Below are 18,396 nucleotides of genomic sequence, written 5' to 3' on the forward strand. Positions count from 1 at the left end.
TTCTCAAGTCCAAGGACTAGTTGCACGACTATCACATGAGAATATTTTCCATAGACACTTGAGTGAAATACCAAATGAAATTTTTATAGCGAGTCATGTTCAGTGAACTTGTTTTTTAATAAACACCTACATGTTATCCTCAAATATCTCATATACTTCAATCTATGGGATCGATTGCTTACTTTCCAAGTAAAGAGGTTTAACATGTATCAGTTTTTGAGCATTGTCAATGCCCTGTCTTGACAATACAAGGACCAGGAACAAATTTAGAAACATGATTTTGATGCATAATGATCTCATAATTGTAACAACTTTACAAATCTCTTGTAAGGCCTTTATGTTCCATGGGCTTCATCCAATTAGTACTTAATAACTCATTATTATTGCACTAACATGAAGAAAAACTTCTATCGCATATAGTTATGCGATTAAGTATGCATTAAATGATAATATATATATATATATATATATATATATATATAGATATATATATTTCTTGATCAATCCAATTGGCTCAAGGGCATATACCAACAGATACCATAAAAGAATCCATAAAAATCCAAAGAAATGAAACCATCGCAGACGAACGAACATAAGAACAAAAGAGCCGACACAATTGAAGAGAAGGAATCTAAAAAACCTTAGGCAGCTAAACCCAATACCCAAAAAAAAAGAGAAGAATGAAAGAGAAGGCAAAAGCCAAAGGACATCGGAGAAATAAATGCAAAACAAAAACCCCACAAAGCCCCCTGAATAAAGAAGAAAACCTTAAAACACCCTTAAATCGTATTTAGAAACCTGAAATCAACCCTCTATTTCAGACAGATGCCCAAAACATCTCTAGATTTTGCCCAAATTACCAAACTCTATCAACCTCATTTGTAAAAGCCTAAAATACCCTCTATGTAGTAACCAAATTTTACAATGCCACATGTAGCACCTCGAAAGCCTTTTAAGGGTTAAAATGATACTATGTTAGATCTCTTAAATTAACATATTAAATAATAAAATTTATTAATATAATATGTAAATATAAATAGTTAAATAATAAAATATATTAATTTCATATATAAACGTCAAGGCGGAGCATCCTAATCCGAGTTCTACCCGTACTGATTTTTTTAACATAAAAACTCAACCCGGATCCGACTTCAATTTTCGAATTGGATCTGGCAAGCAAAACTTGTAGGGTACGGGGCTTTTTCTCGTCCCAAAGCGGAGGCGAATGGAAAAGTGATCCAGCCCGAACCCAGTTAGCAAAGCGATCTGCGAACCGATAGATCAGCTTTTAAATTTCAAATGAAACGTGTCGGGGCCAAGTGTTTTGACCCGCCAACACCAAAAATGTTAAGGCGCCAAGCTGCATTGAACTTTATACTTGGAGGCAAAATCTTGGCGGCAAAAAGTATATTATCCAATCTTTTTTAATGTTAGTTATTTTATTATGATTTTTTTTCCTTCTCCGTAACAATAACGTTGTAACAATTTCACCATTTCAGACACTTTACTTATCCTATAAAAAACTCATAAAAATAAAAGGAAATTCGGAGTCTGAAATTTCTTTAGAAATACTGCTATCTTTTGAGTTATAATCACGCCCACCCAGTCCAAAAAAAAAAAAGGGTGTCATTTCTCGTCTCCCTGGTTTGTGTTATCTCTTTAATCTACTAGGGTTTATCTGCAAAAATCAATCTTCGGTTTTTAGGGTCAGGATTTGGTGCTTCTTGATCACAATGGCGGACTCAGCGACGGTAATCGACGTGGATGATCATCCGAAGGTCCCCAAGACGGATAGCCAAGATCAACCCAAGAGGACCGGGAAGCGAAAGAGAGCATCATGGGTTTCGGAGACCTTGAGCGATGAACAAAGAGAGGCCCAGATCAAGGAATTGAAGCAAGAAATGGACGGGCTTTATGGGTATTACAAAGAAGTAATGGAGCCGAAATCGGGTTTCGGAATGGGTTTTGGTTTGGGATTAGTTGAGTCCGGTCCATTGAATTCAGTGGTTGCGGTTCTGATGGAGGAGAGTGATTTGCCGCTGTCGAGATTGGTGGAAGCAATTCATGAAAAGGTGAAGGACAGCATGGGGAATGTGAGTTTGGCCGCGGTGAAAAGCGCGGTGCTATTTGTAGGGCAGAGAGTGAAATATGGGTTGGGTAGTGAAGATGCTGATATTTTGGAGGACGATGCCAACTCTTCTCTTTGGTGTTGGGAGGTGAGTTGTTTCTATTTTTTCTTTTTGGGTTTTTGTTGCTTTTATGCGTTTATGTTCTCTGATATAGATAGTGTTTAACTTGCTTTACATTGCTCATTTGATAGACTAGAGATGTAAAGTTGATGCCAAAATCTGTGCGTGCCACTTTAAAAATTCGGCGTACTTGTAGGAAGAAGATTAATGAGAGATTTACTGCCGTTTCTGGTAAGTAGGAATTTCTGTTCTGGGATGCCCTGGATTTCTTTTCTATTGAACCTCTTGATTCTTCTTCTTTCTTGTTTGATTATGGAATTAAATATTGGATGACCTTGGTTACCCAGAAATGGATGTGTCTGCCTTTATTTATTTTCTCCTCTTGTAATTTAGATTTGCCTCATCAAGCTTTCTATGATTGTCACTCTGTCCTCAAGTGGAAAATAAGGTAATTCTGTTGCCAATTGCTTTTAGAGAACAAGTTTGAACTTCTAGGTTAACCTGACATTGCCAAGTGAGTGACTTATATGTTAATCTGGCTCAACCCATGATTCTAGTCGGCTGAAGGTCCTTTTTCCCCCCATCTAGTTACAAATGCCTTTCAAAAATCCTTCTTCATTAATATAACTGCTAGAATTTCAGATATGCACATGCATTATGGAGTGCAATTTATGTTTAGAAATTTGGCCTTGGATCAATCCATACCAAACATATCAAACTATTGTGAATATCATCTCCATCGAAAACCAATACCTTGAAATCCCTTACTTTGTGAATTTTTTCCAGTTTCATACTACTGTTGCATGTGAACAAAGTTCAGAGTATTGTACTCTTTACAGAGGAACATCTTCCATCAGTGTCACATAAGTGCTGTCATTGATGTGGAGTTTTGGGAGGTTTAAAGAGGAATTCCCTTTTGGAGGCAGTCCCAACTTGTGATGCTGGTCATATTGTGTTCCAGATTTATTATTTTTCATTTTTAAACTTTTTTTTGTATCAGCAGCCCATATTCAATAAAGTACTAATACCTCAACTGCTGAATAATTATTGACATTTTTGTAATCTTTGGTCCATAGATAGTGATAGGTATGCTGTTCAGTAAGAACTAACTGTAGTAGTTTCAGAATTTGAAGCCACTGTTATGGTGAATACTAATTTGAGTTATTCATCTGAATGACCATCTCAACGATAGCTAGTACATGGTAATATCCAGGATGGTGGTTAAGACTGCTTATCTAGAGAATTGGATGATTATATGATGGCTCAAACTGTGAAAAGAATTGATGTTTGATATCGGACTCTATTTTGTTGTGACATATTTTATTACTAAAGCATTAGGCCTTTGAGTTTTTTTTTCCCTCTTTCTCCCTCTCTCCAGGCTTGTGTGTGCTTCCAATGTTCTAACATTGTGCACAACATAAGGAGCCAACTCAGCAATGAGTATATGGGTATCATTCTTTTCACCATCATGGAGTTGTAGTTTGCTAAGCAATAGAGTCATGCACATATTAATTTCGTTTCCTTAATGGGGTGAAGCAGAATTAACTCATTCGGAATCAGTTCCTGTTGCTATCTTCTTTTACTCGATCTTTTCAGGCCCCTGTTAAAGTTTTATATGCAATTAACAGATGTATTAGTTTTTTATTCTCCATTCAGTGTTTTGCATTGTAGGAATGTGGAGCCCTGGCTAGCTTACGATAAGTTAATTGGTTAAAAAAGGTTCTTACAGCATTTTGTGTCTATGAACATATTATACTACCTGTTGCCTGTCTTTCCTGCATATTTACATGTGCCTTGCTGTTCAGTGGGGAATTGTTGTTGAATTGATTTTCATATTCTTATCAATTGATTTGGCATTTCAATCTTTGCCATTTGTGCTTTTCATTGATTATGATGAGCAACTTTTCAATTGTAATGCCTTAATTTATGCTTGAATTAGGCTACTGATATCTGTGCTCATTTCAGCAATGATAACACTGTTACAAAAGTGGGAGAATGATCAGAACTACAAGCATGATTTCATGAAAGCATCAGAAAAGCTTGTCAAAGTATTAAGTGAGGCAGAAATTCGCTTGTTAATGTGTAACATGTTACAGAAGAGTGGTGCTGAGATGTAGGTATCTTTAATGGTTCTACAACTTTTGTGCTTGACTTGTTTTCTTTTCAGTAAAAGTTTTCTGTTGCCGTAGGGCTGAGAAAGAAGCAAAGCGAGAAGAAAAATTGTTAATTAAGCAATTCGAGAGAAATAGAAGAGAAATTGAGAAGGAGAAGAAGAAAGTGGACCGTGAACTCCAAAAGGAAAAGTTGCAAAATGTATGTCAAATTTTTCAAAGCATGTCTTGTGCAAAGCCAATTATTGTCAATACTTTTTATTTTTAGTTTTTACTGTGCCATTGGAATGTCTAAATCTGAATTATTCCCAGGATAGTGGTTATTGTTTGGTTTAGCAAAATTACTTTTATGTTAAATGCAGTTGATCCTTTTTATTTCCTAGATGTTCATGAACATAGTTTATTTCAGGAAAAGGAGAGAAAGCGGTTGCAGGAGGAAGTGGAAAAGGATGAAAGGCGTCGTGAAAGAGAGGAGGCTGAGATGAGGAAGCAGCTGAGAAAACAGCAAGAGGAAGTTGAGAGAGATCAACGAAGGCGTGAGAAGGAAGAGGCAGAATTGAAAAAGCAACTTTCAATTCAAAAGCAAGCTTCACTTATGGAGCGCTTCCTCAAAAAGTGTAAAACATCACCAAGACAGATTGAACAATTGACTAAGCCAGCCACATTTTGTCCATCCACCCAGAAGAGTGAAAAGGTACCTGAAGCAATTACTCTGTTGATGGACACCACTCTTTCATCCAAAGGAGAAACTTATATGGATGATCTCCGCAAGTAGGTTTTTCTGTTTGCTTTAAGTTGTTTAATTTTATTGGCTTTGGTTTTATTTTGTTTCAAATTCACATTGGCTTTGTACTTTTCAGGTTGCATTTATCTTCTTGGCGCCACTTAGGTCATTTTCTTCATTCAAATCAAAAACAGTGTTGGGGCATGCGTAGGAAACCTAAGACTGAATTGTTTAAGGAACTTAAGTTAACTGCTAATAAAGGGTCATCCCATGATGAATTGAGCGTTGAAAGGATTATAGATGGATGGGGAGAAGAGAATTCTGATGATAGATCATGCTTTAACCCTGATATCTCAGCTGCTGATGTTAAGTGCTGTGGGAGGAAGCAGTTGTTGCAGTTTGATAAGAGCTACAGACCTGCATTTTTTGGTATTTGGCCTAAGAAAAGGTAGGCTGCTAATTCTTTTGCATACTTTTCCGCTAAGCTAAGCTCGATTCATGTTGAATATTAGTATATAGTTGAAAGGTGCGTTGAATAGAAGAAAATGTCAAATGAATTTGTTTAGATTGAATGCCACTTCTTGTACTGTAACCTTTAGTTATCCTGTGATATTGCAAAATAGTTGCCCTTAATTGAGATGCTTTGGAAACTTTATTTAACAAATTTTAATTTTTCTGCACTTAGGGTTAGTTTTTCTGACTCGTACGAGCTGTATGTGTAGGGATGTAAGTAACCAGTGCGTTCATTGAATGCTCTTGAACAAGCTTGGTTAGAGCTAGTTTATGTTCATTTATGAAGCTTAATGAGTGAGTTTGAATACTATTTTCAGGCTTGATTGCTAACAGAACTGAGTTAAAAAATTTGTAAACTTGACTCAGGTATGTTCACAAACAAATTCAATAAGCTGTTTGTGAACAAACTTAATAATAATGTTCTTGGCAATTTTTTTTTTTTTGAAAAACTCTTGGCAATTTGACTACTGAAGGTTTAATATCTTTTACCACATTTCAAATCATGATTTGACATGACTTCATTGAAAGTAGACATAGCATAATAGATTAAAATCATCCATTATTGTTTAAAAATATTATTGCAGAATATTATTACGTGCTTAAATGGAGACATGATAAGATTAGGGACATGGGAAATGTGAACATTTGTAAGCTTGACTCATTTATGTTCATGAACAGATTCAGTAAACCATTATTGAACAAATCCAATGATAATGTGCTTGTCAATTTGACTACTTAAAGCTTTAATAATTCTTACCACAATTTGAATCATGATTTGACATGATGTCGCTGAGAAGTAGACATCAGCATAGATTAAAAATCATCGATTATTTTTTAAAACATATTATTGCAGAATAATTTTATATGTCTAAAAATGGGGACATGATAAGGCTAGGGACATGGGAAATGTGAAGAAAACTTCTCTAATACTTTTCCCAGTCGATTCCACAAACCAGGCAAAGTGGGAGATGGCATTATAGTAAGTCACTCTCATGTTCTGCCAACCAAAATTGAAAGGGGTCCTGCACATGAAGGACCCATAGTAAGTGTCATGAGGCCAGGCCATTCTGGCCTCATGACATTTGGCCTGCAAATGGTATGGGCTCAAAGTCTTTTTTAAAAATAAAAAGAAAATTTGAGTTTTATAACTTTCTGATATTTGAGCTGCTTTTTGTGGCTTATGCCCAATCGTGGTTTGAGTTCATGTTCGGCTTAGTGCTTGGTTAATTATGCTAAGCTGAGTTCTAACACACTATGTTAAGGTCGCATAAGCTCAGTCATTATTCAAGCTCGATTAAATTTAGCTGACCTTAGCCCAAATAAGGAAAAGCTATTGCATTGATTTTTTTTTCTACAAGAACTCCTTTGTTTCTATGGTCTCTGATGTCATTTTAGTTGTGTCACTGGTGGAATGACCTTCACACTAGAATGATCAACTATTTCTTTACCTCTTGCATCTTTTCATAATCTCTAGTGAAAGAAAATCGACAATTTGGATCACCTAATGCTTGTGTTTTTTTTCAACTAAGTCCAAAGACTAGATGTTTCTCGCCAAAGAAGGCAATGGAAAATTAAGTGGAAAATTGTTTACAATTATCAGGTCTCTTTGTTGATCATGTTTTGTTTATTATTTCCAGTGATTGCATTTGCAACTTTCTGGTATATTATGTACTCCCTATCCTGCTCAAAACATCATTTGTTGACTCTTGACATAGTTGTAGGAGTCAAAGAAAAGGAAGTTAAGTATTGCAGTGTTTGTTTAGTGGGTCTCATCACTGTTAAATGGTTACAATTGAAGGGTAAACTTAGAAAACGAGTTCTAAATTTATTTACATTTCCAAAGTAGCATCTTGAATGGAATAATATTAAAAGGAAACAGTGATAATATGAGTGGGACAGGGTATTGGAGTGTTATTTAGTTAGTGTTCTTTGTGAAGGTGTTGCTTTTATGTCTGCCCTGCTTTGTATTTCCATAATTAAATGATAATTTGTGGTTTTGTTGTATTTCAGTAATGTTGTGGGACCTCGCTGCCCATTGAGGAAGGACCCAGATTTAGACTATGATGTTGATAGTGATGAAGAATGGGAGGAGGTACAGTGAGCTTGTTGTTCAAACCGAAATTTAGATTTAAACCTGGAAATAACAATTTCATTTCACAGGAGGAGCCAGGTGAAAGCCTCTCAGATTGCGATAAAGATGAAGAAGAGGAAAGTTTTGAAGGATGCTCTAAAGCTGATGATGAAGATGAAAGTGAAGATGGATTTTTTGTACCAGATGGATATCTCTCAGAAAATGAGGTAATGAGATTTGATGTAAAAGATATTCTTACTAGCTTATAAACCAAAAAATATCTGCCTACTATTACTCAAAAACAACAGTTCAAAGTGCTTATTTGAGGCTTGCATGCAGGGGGTACAAGTTGATGGGACTGGAACTGATGTTGCACTTGAAGAGACCAAAAGTTCCCCTATGAGTGAGCAAGACGGGCAGAATGAGGAGTTTTATACTTTTCTTAGGCAACAGAAGTATCTAAACAGTTTAACTGAGCATGCACTTCAAAAAAATCAACCCTTGATTATATTAAATATATCACATGAAAAGACCTCAGTGCTAATGGCTGAAGATCTTACCAATACTTGTAAATTGGAGCTGACATGCTTGCAAGCTCTGAGCATGCGTGCATGTCCTGATGGCTCACCTGTAGAGATATCAGTAGATAGCATTGCAGATGACAATCAAGAAGCTTGTTTGTCAAGTAGCAAGGCCAGTACAACACCAGTCTTAACAGTGGCACCTATTCTAGACTCAGATATGCCTCTAATTGTAAGTTGCACATTTGATAGGAGTTTAATGTAAAATATCCTTTCAATACTATGCTTGGGAGTGTCAACAAGTCTAGTACAAAATTGCAGTGGTTTGCTGCTAATGATGATCTTGTTTGTTTTAGGTATCGACTATTCAGTCATGCTCCCTTGGTATCAATAGGTTGGTAGAGTCTTTGCAACAAAAGTTTCCTTCAATTCCAAAGTCTCAATTAAAAACCAAAGTGCGTGAGATATCAGAATTCTCTGATAATCGTTGGCAGGTTAGTGACTCATTCCTGACTTTAGTCTGACTCTGCTTGTGCCATTCTTTTGTTATCATTATTATTTTTGAGCCTACATGGATAACATAATTATTGTGACTCCATTTTAGGAATACTATAGTACCATGCTTGGTTTAAGGATTGACAGTTTGGTTGAATTCAACCTTAATACTAACAATGGATGTGATAGAGGAGCGGAATGTAAAATTAATGGTTTGATACTGGAAACTCATTTGCATGAGTTAGTTAAATTAATTTCTTTTTGGTTTCCGTATCTTTCAGGTAATTTTCTTTCCCCTCTGGCCTTCTTAACTGTTTACAATTTCTGATTGATCTTGATTCTTCAAAGTTTAAGGTGGGTTGTCCTTGACAAGGGAGGCTAGATTTGGGTAATTTAGAATTTGGACTTGAATGCCCAAACAAACCTGGTAATTGCATACATTTGATGTATGCCTTTATATCAAGTATCAACCATCATGCCTTGTAAATGCTTTCTGATATAACTTAACCACTTCCAGGTCCATAGGGGTTTGGCTTGCAGCTACTCTACTGGCACTTGTACTGCTGGGCATTCTAGAAAGAAAGTCTTTAATTGACCATTTCAGCTCTGCGTTGAGTTTGTCAAAGTATATGTTAGCTGATTTGGGGTAAATCTTTCTGCAGGTCAAGAAAGAAATCTTACAGAAACTTGGCATTCCAATTTCACCAGGTAGTTATGCACCTATTTGGTTTTCTTCAAGAAGTTTATTTGGTAGTTTCTTATTATGACTAGATTTATTTTTTCTAATCTGACTGGCAGAGAAGGGTGGTGGAAGAACCAAAACTATTGCTGCATTTTTCTCAAAAAGGTGCTTGCCTCCTTCTGATAAGAGTATCAGCCCCATTGACACCTCTCCTCAGCAGTTACTGAAGCCCAGTTCTGCTGCCCAGGAGCAGCAGAGTTATACATACAACCATACATAATAGCCTTGTCTCACTCTTTTTAGCTCTTTATTTCCTTGCTCTTAACCTTTTTTGCTCTCTCAACTTATGGTATACATTGCAAGTAATCTTGATGGAAGCTCAATGTAGTAAAATTTTGTGCACATGATAGAATGGATTAGGCGAGGAATCTGAACTTCGGTCCATCTTGTGTATGAAGTCTTTCATAGTGCATGATATAGGAGAGGCTCCCCTCAGATCTTGGAGATAACTGCAGCCGATGTGTTCTGAATATTTTGCTTGTAACCTTGCAATTCTAGTAAAGTCGTGACGTATTGGCCTCTTTATAATTTGGTTGGGGATTATAATTTTAATTTGATAAGTTTTAAGGAGCTACGTCTGAAATGTTCCAGGAAGTTAGAAGCTTCCTTCGATCAAAAGCCATTTGTACTTCATGAAACAGCTTTTCTGCTTGCTGGTCTCCATTATGCCTTGCATGAATTTACAGGGGTGAAAATGTAACCTAGAAAAATCCACGAACCCTATACTACAAATAATAAATAAGTTGCCTTGACGCTGGCATAAACAAGCATGTCTTATTGGGGTGTATAGCGTTTATATCGGTAAGTGCTAAGATTCTTTTTTATTTATTCGATGTAGGACTGTGACAGTTTTTCTCATTTCTATCACGTTTTTGTCACGAGTTGGGTCATTTCATCTATTGCAACGTTTAGAGTTGAGTTTTGAATTGATTTTGAAATCAAATTATAATAAAATTAATGTTTTTTTTAAAGTTTAGTTTATTAAAATATGCTGTCTATGTTTATAAATTCTTCTTTTAACTTATTCACGTGAGATTTTGTAATATACACTTGTCTTTGCGTGGCAGAGGGGCTTAAACTCCAGCCAAACATCAGTCAAGCAAGGTGCTGTCACAGTTAAGCTCTAGAGCCTAACGATGGTCAAGCTAGGCGACGTCATAGTTAAGCATCTACTCCTTCACTGGGATTCGCCTTGTTTGAATCTTCAACTCCTGTATATTAATTGCTGAAACTGGAAACCTGCTCCGAACCATGATACTCATAAATCGTAGTGATCTTGGTGAAATAAGTGTAGGCTATATACAAATTAATGAGTAAGTCGTAATAAATTTTTCATAACTTCTTCAAGGTGAAATATACAAGTTCAAGGAGAAAAAAATAAAAAGAAAAGACACAAAATTTATGAAGGTTCGACCCTCTTCATAGATGTTTACATCCTCTTCTTTAGGAAGTTAAGGAGTTTAATCCACTATTGAATAAGTTCAATACACTGCCTTTTAATTAAAAATCAAGCACAATCTCCTTAACTTTTCAAAGTTAAGTTAGAACTGTTATGCCTTTTTAAGGATATGGCACAACCTCTCAAACACTACCTTTTGAAGGCTAAGGTATTACTTTTTCTCTTTTATAATTTGGAGTAGCAAAGATACCTCTAGAAGGTGGGTTTTGCTAAGTTAGTACAATAAAGATAGAGCAATACAAAGATGTATACAATGAATAGGAGTGGTAGCACAACGAATTTAAAGCTCAAGGATAGCTTAAAAGTTACGTGGAAGAGTGTGTTTTTGTCACGACCCGATTTCCGGACCACGACCGGTGCATGGACTCAATGGACATAGTCCACTAAGCCCAAGCAAGCCTATTTATATAATCCTGCTCATCATCCTGTCAACTAGTCTTACATTCACATCTCATAATCTCAACCCTTAAGTACTTTAATAGTAAGTTATAACAATCAAAAACTGCATTTATATTAGCCCAAAATAACATTAACCATTGCCACACATGGTGGCTTTACCAATCAAAATATACATATATGGTCTAAGGCATACATCTTAGTTCTTTACATCACATGTACGTATTTACAAACAAAAATGACTCTGGCTTCCAGTGGAGTGACCAAGGTGAAAGTGTGGCTACGGAATGCCAAGATACCTACTAAGGAGACGAAACTACGTGGACACCTCAACCTAGGTTCCAACTGCCTCCTGATCTGAAAATATGAAGTTGAAAATAGTGAGTACAAACTCAGTGAGTGAACATAAGAAGGGAACAAGCAATCAATAAGGAAAACTTGGAAATCATAATGCACTTGTTTCAAAAACAATGTAATTGATTTAAATTTTTTTTTCTAAAAACCCCTCATTTCAAACTTTGATTAATAACTTCATAGTGTTGCCAAAAACCTATGATCAATGCATGAAGTTAAAGGGGTGAAAAATATGTCAAAATCAAGCAAGGTAGCAAGCATGACAACAAGTTTCTCGCTGCAGTGAGAAACAGTCTTAGTTTGCATATGTTTCGGTTTTTCAATCATATCTCCCACTATAGAAGTCCAATTGATATGATTTTTAGACCATTAGAAAGCTAAGAGGCTGGGATACAACTTTGATGTTTAGCACTTTGCCTATTTATGACCGGAAGGTGGTCAAAATCTTCGTCAAAATGAAAGCATTGCACTAGAACCCGAGAGAATCTCGCTGCAGCGAGAAACAGAGCATTTTAATTGAAATGGGTCTTGTTACATCAAAAGCCATTTTCTTGTTAAAATGAAAGGCAATTTGAGAGCAATTAACAATGCCAACACACAACACAATCACAATTATTTTCATAAACTTTCTATAACATATATATATATATATATATTTGTATATACATACATCATCATGCATATCATCTCGCCACACTCAGCTCAATGCAATATCATCATCATGTGTGCACTTCCTACTCGCACACTCTAATATCATCATTTGTGCACTTCCTACTCGCACACTTCAACATCATCATGTGTGCACTCCCTACTTGCACACTTCAATATCAGCACACAACATTATTCATCAATGCACAACATATATTCATATATATACATGCCAACATAATATAGGAGCACATGGATTCATTCTTTTACACATTTCACATTTTCACAACATCAAAACATTTTATCAAGGGCTCGTTCCTTGGCACACATTTTTAAGGAAAGGTTGGATAAAATCATTCAAATGTTTCATCCAAATACAATTACATTTCCCAAATAAATTTTGAAATGCAAGTTTACCCACCAGTCTTTATTGATGTTTTGGTGGGCTCTATCTTCGACTAAGGTTCCGAATGGAGGTGTGGGGTTTTGTTGGAACCTATCACACACAACTACATCACCATAAACCCAACTTGGCATTAATACTATTCCAAAGTTATTTTCTAAATTGAGTTCTACTAGTCATTCCTAACTAGCTTCCAGCTACCATTAAATGACTATTATTTGCAGTACTCTAGTCACACTAAAAATGAATAAACTATCTCAACAATAAAACACTCACAAATCAAATTACTAGACATTCTCAACACTTAAAAATCAACTTTAATTCACTACTCACCTTGGTATCTTTGTAAATTTGAAATTCTTTCCACAAATTTTCAAGCTATTATAGAAGCTCCCTCTTTCTCTCTCTAGAACACCTAGCTAGTAAGAGGAAGTATGAAAGTAACACTTTCCAAGTGTTTTAAAGTGAGAGAGTGAAAAAGCACAAAGGTTCTATGCAAAAGTGCACAAAAGCATGAAAATTGGAGCTAACTTGAAAAAGGTTATGGAGATTTCATAACAAGCTTCCATGAAAAGTGAAACAAACGTGAGATGGGAGGAAGAAGAAGAAGAAGCTGCGGGAGAAATGAAGAAGCTGCTTGAACACATGATATATATATATTTTTTATAATTGGGGGAGAGGAGATTCAAATTCTACTCTTTAGGCAGGGGGATTATGCACCAACCAATGAGACAAATGCTCGGGTGTGGAACACATGATATTTATAACCAAAACTTATCCAATCTCTTCTTAAATTATGAAAATGTCCTTAACAAGTTAGCTTTGTCTTCCTCCAATCCTTTGTACAATCTGTTTACTCTTTTGACACGAAGACAAAGTCCATAATAGTCTAGAAATACTCGCGTTTACGAAAACTTAAAAATTTTGACCTGAGATGAAAAATGACCATTTTGCCCTTACCTTGGAAATCATCATTAGTTTTATTTCTTTCGTCATTTTACCCTTATTTTAATCATTCATTTATGCCTTAGGCCTACTTAGGCCTTAATATTGTTTGAAAACCTACTTCTAGGGGCTCACTAAGGAAATGACGAAATTACCCCTGGCCCGTGTTATAGTGTCTACACCTAGTTACGAGCCTATAGAGGTCGAGGTCTTACAGTTTTTCTTGCTTTATCTTGGTTTCTCTTTCTTTTTCTTCTTTCTCTTCATAAGATTTCATTCTTGAGTATTTGATATTTTTCTCCACTTTTATAACCTTGTAAATGTGTTGGAAAAGTAGCTTTGGAGCCATTGGAGATGATTTGGTGAAGAAATTAGCTATTTTTCATTTGAGTTTTGTGTCTAATGGCTAGTTTTGAACCTCAAGTATTGATACGTTTCACTAGGTATCAATACATTTGCTCAAGGAATTGATACTTTTCACAAGGTATCCATACCTTGCATTCAGAAGCATTTTGTGTAAAATGTATTGATATCCAATACAAAGGTATCGATACTTGTAACTTAAAATATAAAAAATACTTTTTTTTGAACCCAATTTGATGCCAAATACTTGGACATTTCAAAAGCAAATGCTAGGGAGGTTTAAAACTTATGTAAACAAGTTCAAAACTTATTCAAGCAATTTCAAAACTCATTTAAACAATTTTTAAAACTATTCACAAGGAAACACTTGGGTACTTTAAAAGCAAATGTATGAGAGTTTTTAACATTAATAAAATTAAGTTCAAAGACTCATTCAAACAATTTCAAAAATCATTCAAACAAGTTCAAAGATCATTCAAGCAATTTTGATCATTTTTGTCATTTCACAACTATAATCATTTTAAAGCTAATAAAGCTAACAAAAATAAATTAAATGGATTCTCAATAAAGGATTCATTATTTTCAATGAGAAAGATAATCAAGCAATTTTCATAAGAATATTGGACTCCAGAAATCTGGTTGGTGTATTTCCTAAAACATGTTTTAGGATTATATTATTTATATTGATATTATATATTAGTGTTTTTGAAGAAAAATATTTTTCAAAGCCCAATAAGAATGAAAATCATGAATTGATATTACATGGTGTTAGCTTTCAAATGGTTATAGTTTTGAAATGACAAAAATGATCAAAATTTCTTAAATTACCTTTGAAGTTGTTTGATTGATCCTTGAGCTTGTTTGAATGATTTTTGAATATGTATTTGAACTTCTTCAAATAGTTTTTAAACTTGCTTTAAATAATCTTTAAAGTTCCTATGTGTTTCTATGTGAAAAGTTTCAAAATTGCTTAAATGAGTTCTAAATGTGCTTGAATGAGTTTCGATTTTGTTAAAGGATTTTTTAACTTGTTTAAGTGAGTTTTGAACTTAAATTATTCATGTTAAAAATCCCCATGCATTAGCTTTTGAAATGTCAAAGTATTTGGCACCAAAATGGGTTCAAAAGGAAGCATTTTTGCATAATTTAACCTATAGGGATCAACACCAAAGCTGCCAGGATCAATAACCAAGGATTGACATCCCATGCCTTAAAGTTTGATCCCAAGGCAAAATGCAAGAAGGGCATTGAAAGCTTCTAGGATCGACATTGCCATTTAAAAGCTTGTTCCTACAAGTGCAAATTGAAGACATATTTCAAGCTAGGATCGACACCCTTAAACACCTTAGAGCTCCAAAAGTAGTTGTTAGACACGAAAAATCCAAGAGAAATGGTTAGTTTCTCTACCTAATCATCCCCAACAGCTCCAAACTTTTTCCAACCATAAAATGGACTTCTCTAACACATTTTAGAAGTAAGAGGAGTGGAGAAATATATCATTGGCAGAAAAATAAAGAGAAACCAAGCTAGAGTAAACAAATCAAATTCTTCCACTTAGCTTTCAAGCTATCTTTGAGCTCCAAATTCTTTGTGCTCAAAATTCTGTGCTTTCATTTCCATTCTTTGTATACATCTTTATACGCATCATACTCTTCCTACATTGTACTTAGTTAGCAAACCTACATTCTAGAGGTATTCTTGCTACTTAAAATTGTAAAAGAGAAAAGGTTGTGCCTTAGCCTTCAAAAGGTACTATTGTAAGATTGTGCTTCATCCATAAAAGGCATAAAGGTTTTAACTTAGCCTTGAAAAGTTATAAAAGTTGTGCTTGACCCTTGAATGACATTGTATTGATTTATTCAATAACGGATTTAAACTCTTTAGCTCGCTAAAGGAGAAGACGTAGGCACCTATAGACAGGGCCAAACCTCTATAAATTTCTCGTGTCTTTTACTTCAACTTTTCATTTTTTATACTCATGCATTTTTTCTGAAAAAGGTGTTAGAAAATTATTTATATTCATGCATTTTGAACAAGTTCAAAAACTATTCAAACAAGTTCAAAAATCATTCATACAATTTTTAAAACTTTGCATAAGGAAACACTTAGGGACTTCAAAAGCAAATGTATGAGAGTTTTTAACATTAATAAAATTAAGTTTAAAGACTCATTTGAACAACTTAAAAAATCATTCAAACAAGTTCAAAGATCATTCATGTTACGATTGCTTCTACGATCGCTACTGACGCTCAAGTCTCGCAAGCAAGCTCACCAAGTCTCGAGCAAGCCTCCATAATTATCAATTCAACAAACCATAACATGTCTCTTGGAAATCTCATAACCATCACGATTTCATTAATGGCAAATATTCTCTCAATACACTATGTTTCATCATCATATAAATATATGTTTTTCATTTTATAACAAATGAGAAGTTCCTAAAATCTCTTGATAGCATAAAGACCTCTAGCAGCAGACTGACATGGAAGGAGTTGCTAAGAGATTCCATTACTTACGCTGCAATGTACCAAAAATGTGTTGAGGAAAAGAACGCTAGTTGATCACTTCTCTACAAAATGAGAATATTCGGGGTGAGTCTCACAAACTTAGTGATCATCAGCTTAGCAAGCAGGGCGAAGATGAGAAATAAGCGTTAAGTAGAGATTTTGAATAACAAAATCATTATATAAAATGTTAACCTTATGTAATCAAAATAAGGTGTTTGTGGCTTGTTAATATGCCATAAAAAGTGTGATGCGGTGTAACCGTTTTCAAGAACAATGCAAAAATCAGTGCATAATAGAATGGATTTCGATCAAGGAAATCATTTAATACATTTGTATTCACAATAGGGCCAAATATAAACACACACACTCCCATTAAACAAGGCATGTATAACTACTTGTATACATCCACATAGAATAAACTTGTGCGCAACACTTTATGCACTAAAAGCTTTCAAAGAAAGAGGAGTACATAAAATCAATATTTCTTCACCATGCAAAAGAATACAAGTTTGAAATCGAAGAGAGATGCTACTCTCGAGTAGGCAATCCGTTCACGATCCTAGGGGCCTTCTCCCTTGGTTCCCTATGCCATGGCAATCATAATGATGTTGGCCGAACATCGGAGCATCATGGTTTATCATATGGTCGCAACCACGTATAACAGCACGTGGCCTTGCCACTTATATTCACAGCTTCTCGATGATCCAATATATATCTCTAGCTAGAGTTCACTTGTGTACAAGGGTCACAATATCTCGATGTGACATTCGAACCTACTCTCAATTCTTTCGGTTTGCCAAAACCATTTTTCATAAGCTAAGACAATGTTTTCAAAATATTTAACTTATAACCATTTTGAAAACAAAATACGACCACCTTTAAAAACTTTGTTCACATAGAACGTATGGTGTAAAACCCTTGTATAAGGTTTGAATTTAAATGAAAGCATGATAAACATGTAATTTGGCCATTTATAAAGTGTAACCCAATATGCATTTCACACAAATATGCAAGGCACGTTTTGATGCAAATCATAATGAAGAGCTTGTTTCCTAGTTTCTAAAATCCATTACGTATAAAGCTTATATATTATATAAAAAGCTAATTCGGAAATAATTGCATTCACAATCGCCTATCATTTCTACTAGAGCATGCTTTTCATAATAACAGTGTATAAATCTTTTACAAATAGCTATTTAAACCACCTATCGTTTTCTAGCAACTCATACTTTCCATAATGACATTGAATAAATCATTGACAGATTACTATACATATGATATTATATAGTATGAAACCTTTTGAAATATATACCTCCTACTCACCTTTCTTGGTGGGACATTACTTCGCCAATTAAATTCTTTATGTTCTTAATCGATCAATATCACTTACCGTTTAACCGTTATCCTTCTTGATTTACTCCCACATCAACTATCCTTTACTTGTCAATTTCTTGGTAACAATTAAATCCAAAATACTTAGTAACTTTACAATTTATCCTATCCCACACTTGTTGCCCACACTTAGCTTTATGCTTTTATATCCTATTCTTTATTCCCCTATCGCATTCAAAAACTAACCATTAACCAAATAGTTCAATTCATGCTATAATCATCCTGACTTCAAAATTAATCTTTTACGCGCGCACACACACACACAAAGGTAGCAAGTTTACCAAAGAATTCTTAAATCTTTACATGCATAATTTCTATATCACATGTACTAGTAATATGAAATCATTATTTAATCTATTTACACCATAATACTCTAGGATTTCTGAATTTCCATCCACATTTTCAATCCTTTACATTCTCCAAAACAACACATTAACAAAACATCAAAACTCATAACTAGTATAGGCATTCTTCCTAACTGTACCCAAGATAGCACAATCAATTTACATTGCATGCTTACCTTTGGAATGGATTGGACTTTCATGCAACTCCAACATTTCTCC

At 34.9% G+C, this 18,396-nt stretch overlaps 1 protein-coding gene across 2 annotated transcripts; it reads left to right on the plus strand.

The window, feature by feature from the left end:
* LOC18598490 (chromatin assembly factor 1 subunit FAS1) lies at positions 1,472-9,936 on the plus strand. 2 transcript variants are annotated; one of them, XM_018122172.1, is made up of 13 exons: positions 1,472-2,216; positions 2,321-2,420; positions 4,155-4,302; positions 4,379-4,502; positions 4,710-5,071; positions 5,161-5,472; positions 7,548-7,629; positions 7,698-7,835; positions 7,948-8,361; positions 8,486-8,623; positions 9,142-9,203; positions 9,287-9,332; positions 9,423-9,678. In XM_018122172.1, the coding sequence occupies exons 1-13, from the start codon at positions 1,734-1,736 to the stop codon at positions 9,531-9,533; spliced, it is 2,520 nt and encodes an 839-aa protein (XP_017977661.1). In that variant the 5' UTR covers positions 1,472-1,733; the 3' UTR covers positions 9,534-9,678. The 2 variants fall into 2 exon arrangements, with proteins under 2 accessions (XP_017977661.1, XP_017977662.1); XM_018122173.1 differs by lacking the exon at positions 9,142-9,203 and having other exon boundaries at positions 1,474-2,216; positions 9,423-9,936.

This window comes from Theobroma cacao, chromosome 5 (assembly GCF_000208745.1).
Source record: "Theobroma cacao cultivar B97-61/B2 chromosome 5, Criollo_cocoa_genome_V2, whole genome shotgun sequence".
NCBI lineage: Eukaryota > Viridiplantae > Streptophyta > Magnoliopsida > Malvales > Malvaceae > Theobroma > Theobroma cacao.